Source organism: Panulirus ornatus, chromosome 6 (genome assembly GCF_036320965.1).
Source record: "Panulirus ornatus isolate Po-2019 chromosome 6, ASM3632096v1, whole genome shotgun sequence".
Taxonomy (NCBI): domain Eukaryota; kingdom Metazoa; phylum Arthropoda; class Malacostraca; order Decapoda; family Palinuridae; genus Panulirus; species Panulirus ornatus.
In genome coordinates this window covers 55,064,064-55,081,430 of record NC_092229.1, presented here as the reverse complement: position 1 = coordinate 55,081,430, position 17,367 = coordinate 55,064,064, and the positions used below count along the sequence as shown (strand labels likewise).

General features: G+C 42.0%; 1 protein-coding gene across 1 annotated transcript in view; it reads left to right on the top strand.

Moving 5' to 3' along the window:
- The window catches only part of Myo81F (Myosin 81F), a 387,373-nt gene that overhangs the window by 184,992 nt on the left and 185,014 nt on the right, over positions 1-17,367 (top strand). Inside the window, exon 24 of the mRNA XM_071662293.1 lies at positions 16,861-16,945. Coding sequence (XP_071518394.1) covers positions 16,861-16,945 — 85 coding nt within the window. The remainder of the gene's footprint in view (positions 1-16,860; positions 16,946-17,367) is intronic.

Genomic DNA, 17,367 nt, shown 5'->3' with positions numbered 1-17,367 from the left:
TCCACACATTTTTCAGCGCTCCTAGAACTTTCGCCCCCTCCCCCACTCTACGATTTATTTCTGTTTCCATGGTTCCATCAGCTGCCAGATCCACTCCCAGATATCTAAAACACTTCACTTCCTCCAGTTTTTCTCCATTCAAACTTACCTCCCAATTGACTTGTCCCTCAACCCTACTGTACCTAATAACCTTGCTCTTATTCACATTTACTCTCAGCTTTCTTCTTTCACACACTTTACCAAACTCAGTCACCAGCTTCTGCAGTTTCTCACCCGAATCAACCACCAGCACCGTATCATCAGCGAACAACAACTGACTCACTTCCCAAGCTCTCTCATCTACAACAGACTGCATACTTGCATTCACCTTCCTAACAACCCCATCCATAAACAAATCAACAACCATGGAGACATCATGCACCCCTGCCACAAACCAACATTCACTGTGAACCAATCACTTTCCTCTCTTCCTACTCGTACACATGCCTTACATCCTTGATAAAAACTTTTCACTGCTTCTAACAACTTGCCCCCCACACCATATAGTCTTAATACCTTCCACAGAGCATCTCTATCAACTCTATCATATGACTTCTCCAGATCCATGAATGCTACATACAAATCCATTTGCTTTTCTAAGTATTTCTCGCATACATTTTTCAAAGCAAACACCTGATCCATACATCCTCAACCACTTCTGAAACCACACTGCTCTTCCCCGATCTGATGCTCTGTACATGCCTTCACCCTCTCAATCAATACCCTCCCATAGAATTTCCCAGGAATACTCAACAAACTTATACCTACATTGAATAACCTTACCAACCAGTCAGCATCACAGTCACCCCCTTTTTTAATAAATTCCACTGCAATACCATCCAAACCCGCTGCCTTGCTGCATTTCATCTTCCACAAAGCTTTCACTACCTCTTCTCTGTTTACCAAATCATTCTCCCTAACCCTCTCACTTTGATAGAGATGCTCTGTGGAAGGTATTAAGACTATATGGTGTAGGAGGCAAGTTGTTAGAAGCAATGATAATTTTTATCAAGGATGTAAGGCATGTGTACGAGTAGGAAGAAAGGAAAGTTATTGGTTCTCAGTGAATGTCGGTTTGCGGCAGGGTTGCATGATGTCTCCATGGTTGTTTGATTTGCTTATGGATGGGGTTGTTAAGGAGGCGAATCCAAGAGTTTTGAAAAAAGGGGCAAGTATGCAGTCTGTTATGGATGAGAGAGCTTGGGAAGTGAGTCAGTTGTTGATCGCTGATGATACAACGCTGGTGGCTGATTCGGGTAAGAAACAGTAGAAGCTGGTGACTGAGTTTGGTAAAGTGTGTGAAAGAAGAAAGCTGAGAGTAAATGTGAATAAGAGCAAGGTTATTAGGTACAGTAGGGTTGAGGGACAAGTCAATTGGGAGGTAAGTTTGAATGGAGAAAAACTGGAGAAAGTGAAGTGTTTTAGATATCTGGGAGTGGATTTGGCAGCAGATGGAACCATCGAAGCAGAAGTGAATCATAGGGTGGGGTAGGAGGCGAAAGTTCTGGGAGCGTTGAAAAATGTGTGGAAGGCGAGAACGTTATCTCAGAAAACAAAAATGGATATGTTTGAAGGAATTATGGTTCCAACAATGTTATATGGTTGCGAGGCATGGGCTATAGATAGAGTTGTGCGGAGGAGGGTGGATGTGCTGGAAATGAGATGTTCAAGGACAATGTGTGGTGTGAGGTGGTTTGATTTAGTAGGTAATGAAAGGGTAAGATAGATGTGTGGTAATAAAAAGAGTGTGGTTGAGAGAGCAGAAGAGGGTGTTTTGAAATGGTTTGGTCACATGGAGTGAATGAGTGAGGAAAGATTGACAAAGATGATATATATGTCAGAGGTGGAGGGAGCGAGGAGAAGTGGGAGACCAAATTGGAGGTGGAAAGATGGAGTGAAAAAGATTTTAAGATTGGGACCTGAACATGCAGGAAGGTGAAAGGCATACAAGGAATAGAGTGAATTGGAATGATGCGGTATACCGGGGTCAACGTGTTGTCAATGGATTGATCCAGGGCATGTGAAGCGTCTGGGGTAAACCATGGAAAGTTTCGTGGGGCATGGATGTGGAAAGGGAGCTGTGATTTTGGTGCATTATACATGACAGCTAGAGACTGAGTGTGAACGAATGTGGCCTTTGTTGTCTTTTCCTAGCGCTATCTCGTACACATGTGGGGGAGGGGGTTGTCATTTCATGTGTGGCAGGGTGGCGACAGGAATGAATAAGGGCAAACAGTATGAATTATGTACATGTGTGTATATGTATATGTCTGTGTGTGTATATATATGCATACGTTTAGATGTATAGGTATGTATATGTGCGTGTGTGGACATGTATGTATATACGTTTGTATGTGGGTTGGTTGGGCCATTCTTTCATCCATTTTCTTGCGCTAACTCACTAACGCAGGAGACAGTGACAAAGTATGATGAATAGATATAAATGAGTGGATGGGCCATCCATCATCTATTTCCTGGTGCTAACTCTCTGACGCGGGAAACGGCGATCAAGTATAATAAACAAATGAATATGAATATTTCTCTGGCATGTGCAAGAAATGTATGTGGCATGCAAAAAGTGGGAGATGGGCAGATTAGTAAGGGTAGGGAGTGGTGGGATGAAGAAGAATAGTTGCTAGTGAAGGAGAAAAGAGAGGCATTTGGATGGTACTTACAGGGAAGGAGTGCAAATAATTGGGAGATTTATAAGAGAAAGCATCAAGAAGTCAAGAGGAAGATGCAGGGGGTTGAAGAAGAGTGTAAATGAGAGCTGGGACGAGCGAATACTAATAAACCTTAGAGAAAATAAGAAGTTTTGAAAGGAAGTTGATACTTTAAAAAAAAACAAGAGAACAATTAGGAACATTGGTGAAGGGGGCAAGAGAGGAAGTGGTAACAGGTAGTAATGAAGTGAAGAGGAAGAAGAGTGAGTATTTAGGCGGACTGATGAATGTGTTTGATGATGAGTGGCAGATGTAGGGTGTTAGGGTTGGGGTGGTATGCAGTTTAAAAGAACTGATGAATATATTTGATGATGAGTGGCAAATGTAGGGTGTTTAGGTTGGGGTGATATGCAGAGTAAAAGAGTCATGAACATTGGTTTGCTGAAGAGAGAAGAGGTGATGAAAGCCTTACACAAGATGAAATGTGGCAAGTTGATGGTAATGCTGTTGAATTACTTAAGAAAGAAGGTAACTATGCTGTTGACTGAGTGGTGAGGATTTTCATCGTATGTATAGATTGTGGTGAGGAGGTGCCTGAGGATTAGCTTAATACATGTATAGTGCCATTTTATAAAGGGGATAAAGGTGAGTGTTCAAACTATAGAGGTATATGTTTGTTGAGTGTACCTGGTAAGTTGTATAGAAGGTTATCGATTGAGAGAGTAGAGGGATGTACAGAGTATCAGATTGGAGAGGAGCAGTGTGGTTTCATAAGTGGTAGTGGATGTGTGGTTCAGGTATTTGCCTTAAGGAATGCGTTTGAGAAATACTTAGAGAAACAGATGTATTTGTATGTGCCATTTATGGATCTTGTGAAATCATATGATAGGGTTGATAGAGACGCCATTTAGAAGGTCTTAAGAATGTACAGTGTGGTAGGTAAGCTGCTGGAAGCAGTGAGTAGTTTTTATTAAGGTTGTAAGGCATGTGTACAGATAGGAAGAGAGGAGAGTGAATTGTTCCTAGTGAAGGTAGGTCTGTGGCAGGGGTGTTTGATATCAAATTGGTTGTTTAATTTGTTAATGGATGGGATGGTTAGGGAGGTAAATGCAAGAGTCTTGGAGAGAGGAATGAATATGCAGCCAGTGGGGGATGAGAGGGCCTGGGATGTAAGTCAGTTGATCGCTGATCATAAAGTACTGGAGGCAGATTCAAGTGAGAAACTGCAGATGTTGGTGACTAAGTTTGGAGGAGTGTGTGAAAGAATGAAGTTGAACATGAATGTGAATAAAAGCAAGGTCATTAGGTTTAGCAGGGTTAAGGGACAAGTTAGTTGGGCTGTGAGTTGGGATGGAGAAAAATTGGAGCAAGTTAAGTGTTTTGAATACCTGAGAGTGGACTTGGCAGCAAATGGAGCTATGGAAGCAGAAGTGAGTCACAGGGTGGTAAAGAGGGTGAAGGTTCTAGGAGTGCTGAAGAAAGTGGAAAGAGGGCAAAAATGGGTATGTTTGGAGGTATAATAGTTCCAACAGTATTATAGGATGCAAGACATGGGCTGTAGATAAGGCTGTATGGAGGAGAGTTGATGTGTTGGAAATGAAATGTGGTTTGAGGTGGTTTGACCAAGTAAGTAATGCAATGGAATGAGAGAGATGTGGTAACAAAAAGAGTGTGGTTAAGAGATCAGAGGAGGGTGTGCTTAAATGGTTTGGACATATGGAGAGAATTAGTAAGGAAAGGTTGACAAAGAGGATATGTGTATTAGAAGTGGAAGGAACAAGGATTGACAAAGAGGATATGTGTGTTAGGAGTGGAAGGAACAAGGATTGACAAAGGATATGTGTTGGAAATGGAAGGAACAAGGGGAACAAGGATACCAAATTGTAGATGTAACTATGGAATGAAAAAGATTTTGAGGGATTTGAGTCTGAATATGTATGACCGTGAAAGGCATGCAGAGGATAGAGTGAATTGGAATGATTTTGTATAATAGAGGCATTGTACTGTCAGTAAGGCATGTGAAGCATCCAGGGTAAATGATGGAAAAGTCTGTAGAGCCTGTTTGTGGTTAGGGAGCTGTAGTTTTGGAGCATTTCACATAACATTTAGAGAATGGTTGTGAGTGGTTGCATGTTTCTTCATCTGTTTTTGTGCTTTCTTGCTAACATGGGAAAAAGTGACTGAGTATGAAAAACTCTTTTATCTTACCTTTACCTTTTGTCTTCATGCATTTTTTTCTCCCTTTTTTATACATGTACATGTACATATTCATACTTGCTTGCCTTCATCCATTCCTGGTGCTACTCTGCCCTGCAGGAAACAGCATTGCTACCCCCTGCTTCAGCAGGGTAGTGCCTGGAAAACAGACAAAAAAGACCACTTTTGTTCACACTCTCTAGCTGCCATGTACACTCCCAGGTATCTAAAACATTTCACTTCCTCCAGTTTTTATTCATTTAAACTCATACCCCATTTAAAGTGACCCTTGACTCTTCCAAACCAAATGTCCTTTCTCTTTTCACTTACTCCTCCAAACTCAGTCACCCACTTTTGTAATTTCTCACTCAAATCTGTCTCCAGCACTGTATCATCAGTAAACATCAACTTATTCAATTCCTAGGCCCTCTCACACCTTGTAGTCAGCATACACCGCTCTCAAAGTCTCTCTCATTTACCTCCCTCACCACCCCATCCATAGACAAATTGAACAGCCATGATGGCATCATTCACCCTTACCTTCAAAAAATGGCTCTCTATATATGTATTCTGTGAATCCTCAGGCACCTCACCATGATCTATACATGCATTGAGAATCCCAACTAACCAATCAATAACAATCACTGCTTTCCTTCATAAATTCAACTGACATGTTTTCCATTCTAGTCACCTTGCCTCTTTTTATTGTATGTAAGGCTCTCACCTTCTCTTTATTCTTCACCAAACCACTGTCCACCTCAACCCACCTTTCATCTGCCACCCTATCATCAGACACATTCAACAGTCTTTCAAAACACTTACTCCATCTTCTCCTCATTTAGTCACTATCTATTACCACATCTTTTACCCCTTTCATCTATGTTCCCATTCATTCTCTTGTTTTTCGTACATTATTAACCTCCTTCCAAAGCTTCTTATCCTTTTAAAGGTTACTGATACGTGGTACCTTATCTTTCATTTCCATGCTTTCTCAACCCCTGCACCTTTCTCTAGACTTCCCCTTGCACATGCGTGAGGTAGCTCTAGGAAAAGACAACAAAGGCCACATTTGTTCACACTCTGTCCGTAGTTGTCATGTATAATACACCGAAACCACAGCTTCCTTTCCACATCCAGGCCCCACAAAACTTTCCATGGTTTACCCCAGATGCTTCACATGCCCTGGCTCAATCCATTGACAGCATGTCGACCCCTATATACCACAGCGTTCCAATTCACTCTATTTCTTGCACGCCTTTCACCCTCCTGCATGTTCAGGCCCCAATCGCTCAAAATCTTCTTCACTCCATCCTTCCACCTCCAATTCAGTCTCCCACTTCTCATTCCCTCCACCTCTGACACATATATCCTCTTTGTCAATCTTTCCTCACACATTCTTTCTATGTGACCAAACCATTTCAAAAGACCCTCCTCTGCTCTTTCAACCACACTCTTTTTGTTACCACACATCTCTCTTACCCTTTCATTACTTACTCGATCAAACCACCTCACACCACATATTGTCCTCTTTCCGAGATAATGTTCTCATCTTCTACACATTCTTCAATGCGCCCAGAACCTTCTCCCCCTCCCACACCCTGTGATTTGCTTCCATTTCCATGGTTCTATCCACTGCCAAATCCACTCCCAGATACCTAAAAGACTTCACTCCCTCCAGTTTTTCTCCACTCAAACTTACCTCCCAATTGACTTGTCCCACAACCTTACTGTACTTAATAACCTTGCCCTTATTCACATTTACTCTCAGCTTTCTTCCTTCACACACTTTACCAAACTCAGTCACCAGCTTCTGCAGTTTCTCACCTGAATCAGCAATCAGCACTGTATCATCAGCGAACAACAACTGACTCACTTCCCAAGCCCTCTCATCCACAACAGACTGCATACTTGCCCCTCTCTCCAAAACTCTTGCATTCACATCCCTAACAATCCCATCCATAAACAAATTAAACAACCATGGAGACATCATGCAACCCTTTCGCAAACCGACTATCACTGGAAACCAATCACTTTCCTCTCTGCTTGTACACATGCCTTACATCCTCAATAAAAACTTTTCACTGCTTCGAGCAACTTGCCTCCCACACCATATACTCTTAATACCTTCCACAGAGCATCTCTATCAACTCTATCATATGCCTTCTCCAGATCCATAAATGCTACACACAAATCCTTTTGTTTTTCTAAGTATTTCTCACCTACATTCTTCAAAGCAAACACCTGATCCACACATCCTCTACCACTTCTGAAACCACATTGCTCTTCCCCAATCTGATGTTCTGTACATGCCTTCACTCTCCCAATCAATACCCTCCCATATAATTTCCCAGGAATACTTAGCAAACTTATACCTCTGTAATTCAAACACTCACCTTAATCCCCTTTGCCTTTGTACAGTGGTAAAGGTGAAGAGTGGTTTGGGAATGTTTTGAGAGTAAAGTCAGGGGTTGGTGAGAGGACAAGAGCAAGGGAAGGAGTAGCAGTACTCCTGAAACAGGAGTTGTGGGAGTATGTGATAGAGTGTAAGAAAGTAAACTATAGATTGATATGGGTAAAATTGAAAGTGGATGGAGAGAGATGGGTGATTATTGGTGCCTATGCACCTAGTCATGAGAGGCAAGTGTTTTGGGAGCAGCTGAGTGAGTGTGTTAGCAGTTTTGATGCACAAGACTGGGTTATAATGATGGGTGATTTGAATGCAAAGGTGAGTAATGTGGCAGTTGAGGGAATAATTGGTGTACATGGGGTGTTCAGTGTTGTAAATGGAAATGATGAAAAGCTTGTAGATTTGCATGCTGAAAAAGGACTGGTAATTGGGAATACCTGGTTTAAAAAGAGAGATATACATAAGTATACGTATGTAAGTAGGAGAGATAGCCTGAGAGCATTATTGGATTACATGTTAATTGACAGGCAGGTGAAAGAGAGACTTTTGGATGTTAATGTGCTGAGAGGTGCAACTGGAGGGATGTCTGATCATTATCTTGTGGAGGCGAAGGTGAAGATTTGTAGAGGTTTTCAGAAAAGAAGAGAGAATATTGGGGTGAAGAGAGTGGTGAGGGTAAGTGAGCTTGGGAAGGAGACTTGTGTGAGGAAGTACCAGGAGAGACTGAGTGCAGAATGGAAAAAGGTGAGAGCAAAGGACATAAGGGGAATGATGGAGGAATGGGATGTATTTAGGGAAGTAGTGATAGCTTGCACAAAAGATGCCTGTGGTATGAGAAGCATAGGAGGTGTGCAGATTAGAAAGGGTAGTGAGTGGTGGCATGAAGAAGTAAGATTATTGGTGAAAGAGAAGAGAGAGGCATTTGGATGATTTTTGCTGGAAAATAGTGCAAATGATTGGAGAATGTATAAAAGAAAGAGGCAGGAGGTCAAGAGAAAAGTGCAAGAGGTGAAAAAGAGGGCAAATGAGAGTTGGGGTGAGAGAGTACAATTAAATTTTAAGGAGAATAAAAAGATGTTTTGCAAGGAGGTAAATAAAATGCGTAAGACGAGAACAAATGGGAAAATTGGTGAAGGGGTCTAATGGGGAGGTCATAACAAGTAGTGGTGATGTGAGAAGGAGATGGAGTGAGTATTTTGAAGATTTGCTGAATGTGTTAGATTATAGAGTGGCAGATATAGGGTGTTTTGGTTGAGGTGGTGTGTGAAATGAGAGGGTCAGGGAGAATGGTTTGTTAAACAGAGAAGAGGTAGTGAAAGCTTTGCGGAAGATGAAAGCCGGCAAGGCAGCGGGTTTGCAGGGTATTGCAGTGGAATTTATTAGAAAAGGGTGACTGTGTTGTTGACTGGTTGGTGAGGATATTCAGTGTATGTATGGCTCATGGGGAAGTGCCTGAGGATTGGCAGAATGCATGCATAGTGCCATTGTACTGAGGCAAAGGGGCTAAAGGGTAAGAGAGATGTGTGGTGGTAAAAAGAGTGTGGTTGAGAGAGCAGAAGAGTGCTCTGAAATGGTCTGGTCACATGGAGAGAATGAGTGAGGAAAGATTGACAAAGAGAATATATGTGTCAGAGGTGGAAAGAACGAGGATAAGTGGGAGACCAAATTGGAGGTGGAAAGATGGAGCGAAAAAGATTTTGAGTGATCGGGGCCTGAACATGCAGGAGGGTGAAAGGCATGCAAGGAATAGAGTGAATTGGAACGATGTGGTATACCGGGGTTGACATGCTGTCAATGGATTGAACCAGGGCATGTGAAGCATCTAGGGTAAACCATGGAAAGTTCTGTGGGGCCTGGATGTGGAAAGGGAGCTGTGGTTTTGGTGCATTATACATGACAACTAGAAACTGAGCGTGAATGAATGGGGCCTTTGTTGTCTTTCCCTAGCGCTACCTTGTGCACATGCGGGGGGAGGGGGTTGGTATTTTATTATGTGGCGGGGTGACGATGGGAATGAATAAGGGCAGACAGTATAAATTATGTACATGTGTATATATGTATATGTCTGTATATATGTATACGTTGAGATGTATAGGTATGTATGTGTGCGTGTTTGGACGTGTATGTATATGCTTGTGTATGTGGATGGGTTGGGCCATTCTTTGGTCAGTTTCCTTGCGCTACCTCACGAACACGGGAGACAGCGACAAAGTATGATAAATGAATAGATAAGTTCTGTGGGGCCTGGATGTGAAAAGGGAGCTGTGGTTTCGGTGCATTATTACATGACAGCTAGAGACTGAGTGTGAACGAATGTGGCCTTTGCTGTCTTTTCCTAGTGCTACCTCGCACACATGAGGGGGGAGGGGGTTGTTATTCCATGTGTGGCAAGGTGGCGATGGGAATAGATAAAGGCAGACAGTATGAATTATGTACATGTGTATTTATGTATATGTGTGTGTGTGTATACATATATGTACATTGAGATGTATAGGTATGTATATTTGCGTGTGTGGACGTGTATGTATATACATGTGTATGTGGGTGGGTTTGGCCATTCTTTCGTCTGTTTCCTTGCACTACCTCGCTAACGCGGGAGACAGCGACAAAGCAAAATAAAAAATAAATAAAATATAAATAAATATATATATATATGTTCTGGAAGGAGGTAAATAAAGTGCATAAGACAAGGGAGCAAATGGGAACTTCAGTAAAGGGGGCTAATGGGGAGGTGATAACAAGTAGTGGTGATGTGAGGAGGAGATGGAGTGAGTATTTTGAAGGTTTGTTGAATGTGTTTGATGATAGAGTGGCAGATATAGGGTGTTTTGGTCGAGGTGGTGTGCAAAGTGAAAGGGTTAGGGAAAATGATTTGGTAAACAGAGAAGAGGTAGTAAAAGTTTGCGGAAGATGAAAGCCGGCAAGGCAGCAGGTTTGGATGGTATTGCAGTTGAATTTATTAAAAAAGGGGTGACTGTATTGTTGACTGGTTGGTAAGGTTATTCAGTGTATGTATGATTCATGGTGAGGTGCCTGAGGATTGGCGGAATGCGTGCATAGTGCCATTGTACAAAGGCAAAGGGGATAAGAGTGAGCGCTCAAATTGCAGAGGAATAAGTTTGTTGAGTATTCCTGGTAAATTATATGGGAGGGTATTGATTGAGAGGGTGAAGGCATATACAGAGCATCAGATTGGGGAAGAGCAGTGTAGTTTCAGAAGTGGTAGAGGATGTGTGGATCAGGTGTTTGCTTTGAAGAATGCATGTGAGAAATACTTAGAAAAGCAAATGGATTTGTATGTAGCATTTATGGATCTGGAGAAGGCATATGATAGAGTTGATAGAGATGCTCTGTGGAAGGTACTAAGAGTATATGGTGTGGGAGGCAAGTTGTTAGAAGCAGTGAAAAGTTTTTATCGAGGATGTAAGGCACGTGTATGTGTAGGAAGAGAGGAAAGTGATTGGTTCTCAGTGAATGTAGGTTTGTGGCAGGGGTGTGTGATGTCTCCATGGTTGTTTAATTTGTTTATGGATGGGGTTGTTAGGGAGGTGAATGCAAGAGTTTTGGAAAGAGGGGCAAGTATGAAGTCTGTTGTGGATGAGAGAGCTTGGGGAGTGAGTCATTTGTTGTTCGATGATGATACAGCACTGGTGGCTGATTCATGTGAGAAACTGCAGAAGCTGGTGACTGAGTTTGGTAAAGTGTGTGAAAGAAGAAAGTTAAGAGTAAATGTGAATAAGAGCAAGGTTATTAGGTACATTAGGGTTGAGGGTCAAGTCAATTGGGAGGTAAGTTTGAATGGAGAAAAACTGGAGGAAGTAAAGTGTTTTAGATATCTGGGAGTGGATCTGGCAGCGGATGGAACCATGGAAGCGGAAGTGAATCATAGGGTGGGGGAGGAGGTGAAAATTCTGGGAGCCTTGAAGAATGTGTGGAAGTCGAGAACATTATCTCGGAAAGCAAAAATGGCTATGTTTAAAGAAATAGTGGTTCCAACAATGTTGTATGGTTGCAAGGCGTGTGCTATGGATAGAGTTGTGCGCAGGAGGGTGGATGTGCTGGAAATGAGATGTTTGAGGAAAATATGTGGTGTGAGGTGGTTTGATCGAGTAAGTAATGTAAGGGTAAGAGAGATGTGTGGAAATAAAAAGAGCGTGGTTGAGAGAGCAGAAGAGGGTGTTTTGAAGTGGTTTGGTCACATGGAGAGAATGAGTGAGGAAAGACTGACCAGTAGGATATATGTGTCAGAGGCGGAGGGAACGAGGAAAAGTGGAAGACCAAATTGGAGGTGGAAAGATGGAGTGAAAAAGATTTTGAGTGATCGGGGCCTGAACATGCAGGAGGGTGAAAGGCGGGCAAGGCATAGAGTGAATTGGATCAATGTGGTATACCGGGGTCGATGTGCTGTCAATGGATTGAATTAGGGCATGTGAAGCGTCTGGGGTAAACCATGGAAAGTTGTGTGGGGCCTGGATGTGGAAAGGGAGCTGTGGTTCGGGCAATATTGCATGACAGCTAGAGACTGAGTGTGAAGGAATGGGGCCTTTGTTGTCTTTTCCTAGCGCTACCTCGCACACATGAGGGGGGAGGGGGATGTTATTCCATGTGTGGCGAGGTGGCGATGGGAATGAATAAAGGCAGACAGTGTGAATTGTGTGCATGTGTATATATGTATATGTCTGTGTGTGTATATATATGTGTGTACATTGAGATGTATGGGTATGTATATTTGCGTGTGTGGACGTGTATGTATATACATGTGTATGGGGGTGGGTTGGGCCATTTCTTTCGTCTGTTTCCTTGTGCTACCTCGCAAACATGGGAGACAGCGACAAAGCAAAGAAAAAAAAAAAGAGAGAGGAATATAACAGTCAGTTGATATACATCGAAGAGATGAAGCTAGGACTCCATTTGGTAAATGTGATTGTCCAAAACATACAACGAGCATTCATAAACTTATCATTTTACAAATTTTATCAACAATAAAGTTATCTAATTTGTATAGACCATCACTAATATTAAGATTATAATTCTTTGTGTGTGTTTATTTTTTCCATGATTATTATTTTTCCTCACTCTTCCTCTGCAACTGTCCAAACCATTTCACCATATTCTCCTTAGCTCTCAGTCATACTCTTCTTACTAGTGCCAGAAACCGATGAAGAAATTGACCTCATTTTCTCTCATCTAGTCTCTAACTGTCATGTATAATGCACTGAAACCAGAGCTTCAATATATGTATGTGTGTGTTTGTTTACATTTTTCTGTGCTTGCTGTTTCAATAAGGTAGCATCAGGAACAGAAGAAATGGCTCCAATCATTCACATGCACTTTCTAGCTGCCATGAATAATGCACCAAAATCAGAGTTGCTATGCACAACCAAGCCCCATAGACCATTTCATGGTTTGCCCTGACCATTTTATAGGTAGCAGCTGGTAGGCAGCCACCAACCAGGGAGACATATTACTGGTACAAGTACACCACCGATTTTCTGCCACTCTTGGTTCCAGAGCCTTGCTGGAATACCCATTTTGCCTGACCAACCATGGTCACGTAATAATAATTCATCAGCACACCTCTAACCCACTAATTGTACGTCTCCCATGCTACCTGACAAGTCCACTCCATCACTCTGACGCTGTCGAAACCATTCCATCATCACTCGTTCGTGTTCATTACTCTTACCATCTTTCATAGTTTTTCTAATCATCATTTGCTTCTTGGAATCACTTTTTGCGTAGAATTTCAATATTTTCTCCCTTTGCTTCTTTATATCATAAACAGTTGATGAACCAATACTGTAGATGTCACACAGCTTATACACCAAAACATCACGGTCTATTTTTTCAAGTTTTACTTCATCCTGGATCGATATGGACTGTTGTTTACATTTGTCACCACATCTGACACTCTCATATGTCTTAGAAGCCATAGCTGGGGTTAGATTTAAGCAAAATAAGCTAAGAATCTCACAGAATTGTAGTATCACCACCAACAAGTGCAGTGTAAAGAATGTAAATAAGCGCGCCCTACGCATATCATCTGTGGCCGTCCAGTAAACTAGTCTGGTGGCCACAGTAATTTCAAGTTCCCTATTAATTTTGTCTGGACTAAAGGAGGTGCCGAACCATCAGTTGCTGAAAATTCGATGGTGTACCTTTACTACCCCCATGGGTATTTGGAAGGGTTAGTGACAGCTGCATAATGAGCCAGCAGTTCTGTGATTGTCAAGTTGCTCCCCTTTGACACAGGTAACTGTCTTTCCTTTCTATCTTACCTCCATGTGGACTGTTAGCATTCTGTCTGCAAACATACAGTCTCTCCATGCCACACATAACACTTGACAACACTTAACTCACACAACTTATTCTTCTCAACCCTAGATTTTTCCTTCGTTTAGCACTTTGCACTAGCCCTGCATTTTGGTGAAATGGTAGGAGCAATAGATTGAAGTTGTAGGTATGACTGTTAGTAGAAATTGTAGGTAGAAATATTAGCTGGGAGCATTAGGTAGAACTAGTAGTTTAGAACATTAGTCACAAGAAAATTAGGTAGAAACATTAAATAGAAGTAATTGGTAGGAACAGCAGGTAGGAGCCCCTATAAACACTGCACTAGAGTTGCCCTCTGCCACTGGCATATTAAGGGTGAGGCAATAAAGGTTGAGACACGGCTTTGGAGTTCAGTGGCTATGGAGACTCTTTTGTCATGGCCACCCCTTTGAGGGAGTTCCCAAAGGGAATGGACATCAAAGTTATAGATAGATAGATACATAGACAGACTTTATTTGCCATGGTTCAGTCCATTGACAGCATATTGCCCCTTGTATGTCACATTGCTCCAATGCATTCTATTCTTTGCACATCGTATGCCCTCCTGCATGTTCAGGCACCAACCCCTCTAAGCTTCTTTCACTTCATCTTCCATATCCAATTTGGTCTTTATCTTCTCCTTGTTCCCTCCACTTCTGATGCACATACCTTTTTGACAACCTCTCTTTACTCATCCTCTCCATATGTCCAAACCATTTTAGTATACTTTCTTCAGCTTTCTCAACAATACTTTTCTTACTACACACCTCTCTCTCTTGCCTTTTTATATTAAATCAACCTTCCTCACAGCACATATTATCTTTAGGTATTTCATTTCCAACAAATCCACTCACTTCCACACTTTTTGATTTAGGGCTTACACTTCACATCCATATAACACTTCTGACTACAGTGCCAACAGCACACCCATTGATGTACCCAGAACCTTAGTCTCCACAGCCACCTTGTGGTTCACTTAAGCTTTCAAGGTTCTATCTCGTGCCATACCCACTTGCAGGTTTATAAAACACTCCACTTCCCCAAAATTATCTTCAGCCAAACTCACATACCTACCAGTCTAACACTTTCCCCACCTAAACTTCATAACCTTACTTTTATTTACACAAACTCTTAACTCTCTTCTTTCATGCATGAACCCAAACATTGATACCAGGCTCTGCAGTTTGTCGTTTGAATCAGACATCACCATCATGTCATCAGCTTACAACAATTGATGCACCCCCAAGACTGCAACCCCCCCTGTCTGAAAACTTGGATTTATTTTTGTATGTCAAGGTCCTCATTCAAATGCAGGAGTGTTCATTAAAACTAAACCTTAAGTGAAGTATGAAAAAGGCTGAAAAGAAAGATAGGTAAAGAGAGAAGAGGATAGTACAATGTAAAAGTTTTGGAGGAAGTGGAAAAACCTGTATTTTCAAAAGTGGTAGGCTGTAGCTGTAAAGAAAGACATAAGGAGCTGAAGTTTCAAATCTTAGTGGTGTATGGAAAGAAATACATTTCACATTCTTGAGTTTCCCATGATTATTTGGTACCTTGCTTCCTTGCCTCAGGATCCCTTCTAGAAGGATCCACTGAATGGGACCACAGGTCAAGGGGTGTGATGTTATATGTTGGAATGTGAGTGGAGGGTGATTAAGGAATGTGCTTAGTGTCTTCAGTGTAGAAGTTGTCTCTTAGGCATGAGGGGTGTTCAGATACATATTATTTATTTCATTTATTTATTTATTTTGCTTTGTCGCTGTCTCCTGCGTTAGCGAGGTAGCGCAAGGAAACAAACGAAAGAATGGCCAAACCCACCCACATACACATGTATATACATACACATCCACACATGCAAATATACATACTATACATCTCAACGTATACATATATATACACACACACAGACATATACATATATACACATGTACATAATTCATACTGGCTGCCTTTATTCATTCCCATCGCCACCCCGCCACACATGGAATAACAACCCCCTCCCCCCCTCATGTGCATGAGGTAGTGCTAGGAAAAGACAACAAAGGCCACACTTGTTCACACTCAGTCTCTAGCTGTCATGTAATAATGCACCGAAACCAGAGCTCCCTTTCCACATCCAGGCCCCACAAAACTTTCCATGGTTTACCCCAGACGCTTCACATGCCCTGGTTCGATCTATTGACAGCACGTCGACCCCGGTATACCACATCATTCCAATTCACTCTATTCCTTGCACGCCTTTCACCCTCTTGCATGTTCAGGCCCCGATCACTCAAAATCTTTTTCACTCCATCTTTCCACCTCCAATTTGGTCTCCCACTTCTCCTCATCCCCTCCACCTCTGACACATATATCCTCTTGGTCAGTCTTTCCTCACTCATTCTCTCCATGTGACCAAACCATTTCAAAACACCCTCTTCTGCTCTCTCAACCACACTCTTTTTGTTACCACACATCTCTCCTACCCTATTATTACCTACTCGATCAAACCACCTCACACCACATATTGTCCTCAAACATCTCATTTCCAGCACATCCACTCTCCTCCGCACAACTCTATCTATAGCCCACACCTCGCAACCACATAACATTGTTAGAGCCACCATTCCTTCACACATACCCATTTTTGCTTTCCGAGATAATGTTCTCGACTTCCACACATTTTTCAACGCTCCCAGAACTTTCATCTCCTCCCCCACCCTATGATTCACTTCCGCTTCCATGGTTCCATCCGGTGTCAAAACCACTCCCAGATATCTAAAACACTTCACTTCCTCCAGTTTTTCTCCATTCAAACTTACCTCCCAGTTGACTTGTCCCTCAATCCTAGTGTACCTAATAACCTTGCTCTTATTCACATTTACTCTCAGCTTTCTTCTTTCACACACTTTACCAAACTCAGTCACCAGCTTCTGCAGTTTCTCACATGAATCAGCCACCAGAGCTGTAACATCAGCGAACAACAACTGACTCACTTCCCAAGCTCTCTCATCCACAACAGACTGCACACTTGCCCCTCTTTCCAAAACTCTTGCATTCACCTCCCTAAAATCCCCATCCATAAACAAGTCAAACAACCATGGAGACATCACACACCCCTGCTGCAAACCTACATTCACTGAGAACCAATCACTTTCCTCTCTTCCTACACGTACACATGCCTTACATCCTCGATAAAAACTTTTCTCTGCTTCTAACAACTTGCCTCCCACACCATATATTCTTAATACATATGTGAATCAGTATTTGTAAGTTGGAGAAGTGGATGGTATCCAGAGTACACACAAGAAAGTGTAACTTGTACACGTCTGGGGATTATGACTTCAGGGTGAGTGTACATTTGGTGGAGTGGAGTTTAAGACTGGACTTGGGGGATCAGTTGTTTAGTGTTTGATGAGTTATATCATTGTGAATAGGTATTGTCATTGATTTGTTTGTTAGGGAGAGGGTACCTCTGATTATAAGGAGCAGATGTATGAGGTAGTGGTAAGCTTTTTATTTGTGCCTAGGGGTTTGTTGCTGATTATGAAGTGGTTTGGGTGGAAGCGGTCTGTTGCTGTTGAGGTGTAATTATATTGGAAGTATTTCTGTTTTGCATTGCAGCTGGTGAACATTTCTGGTTGCTAAGCAGCCAACAATGGTTGTGAATGTTCTCCTCTGTGTTGTTTGCACTTATCTTGTTTGGTTCTGAAAAGCTAGGTGACAAGGCTAGTAAGGCATATTGTATATTTTTTGTAAATAATTTTATTT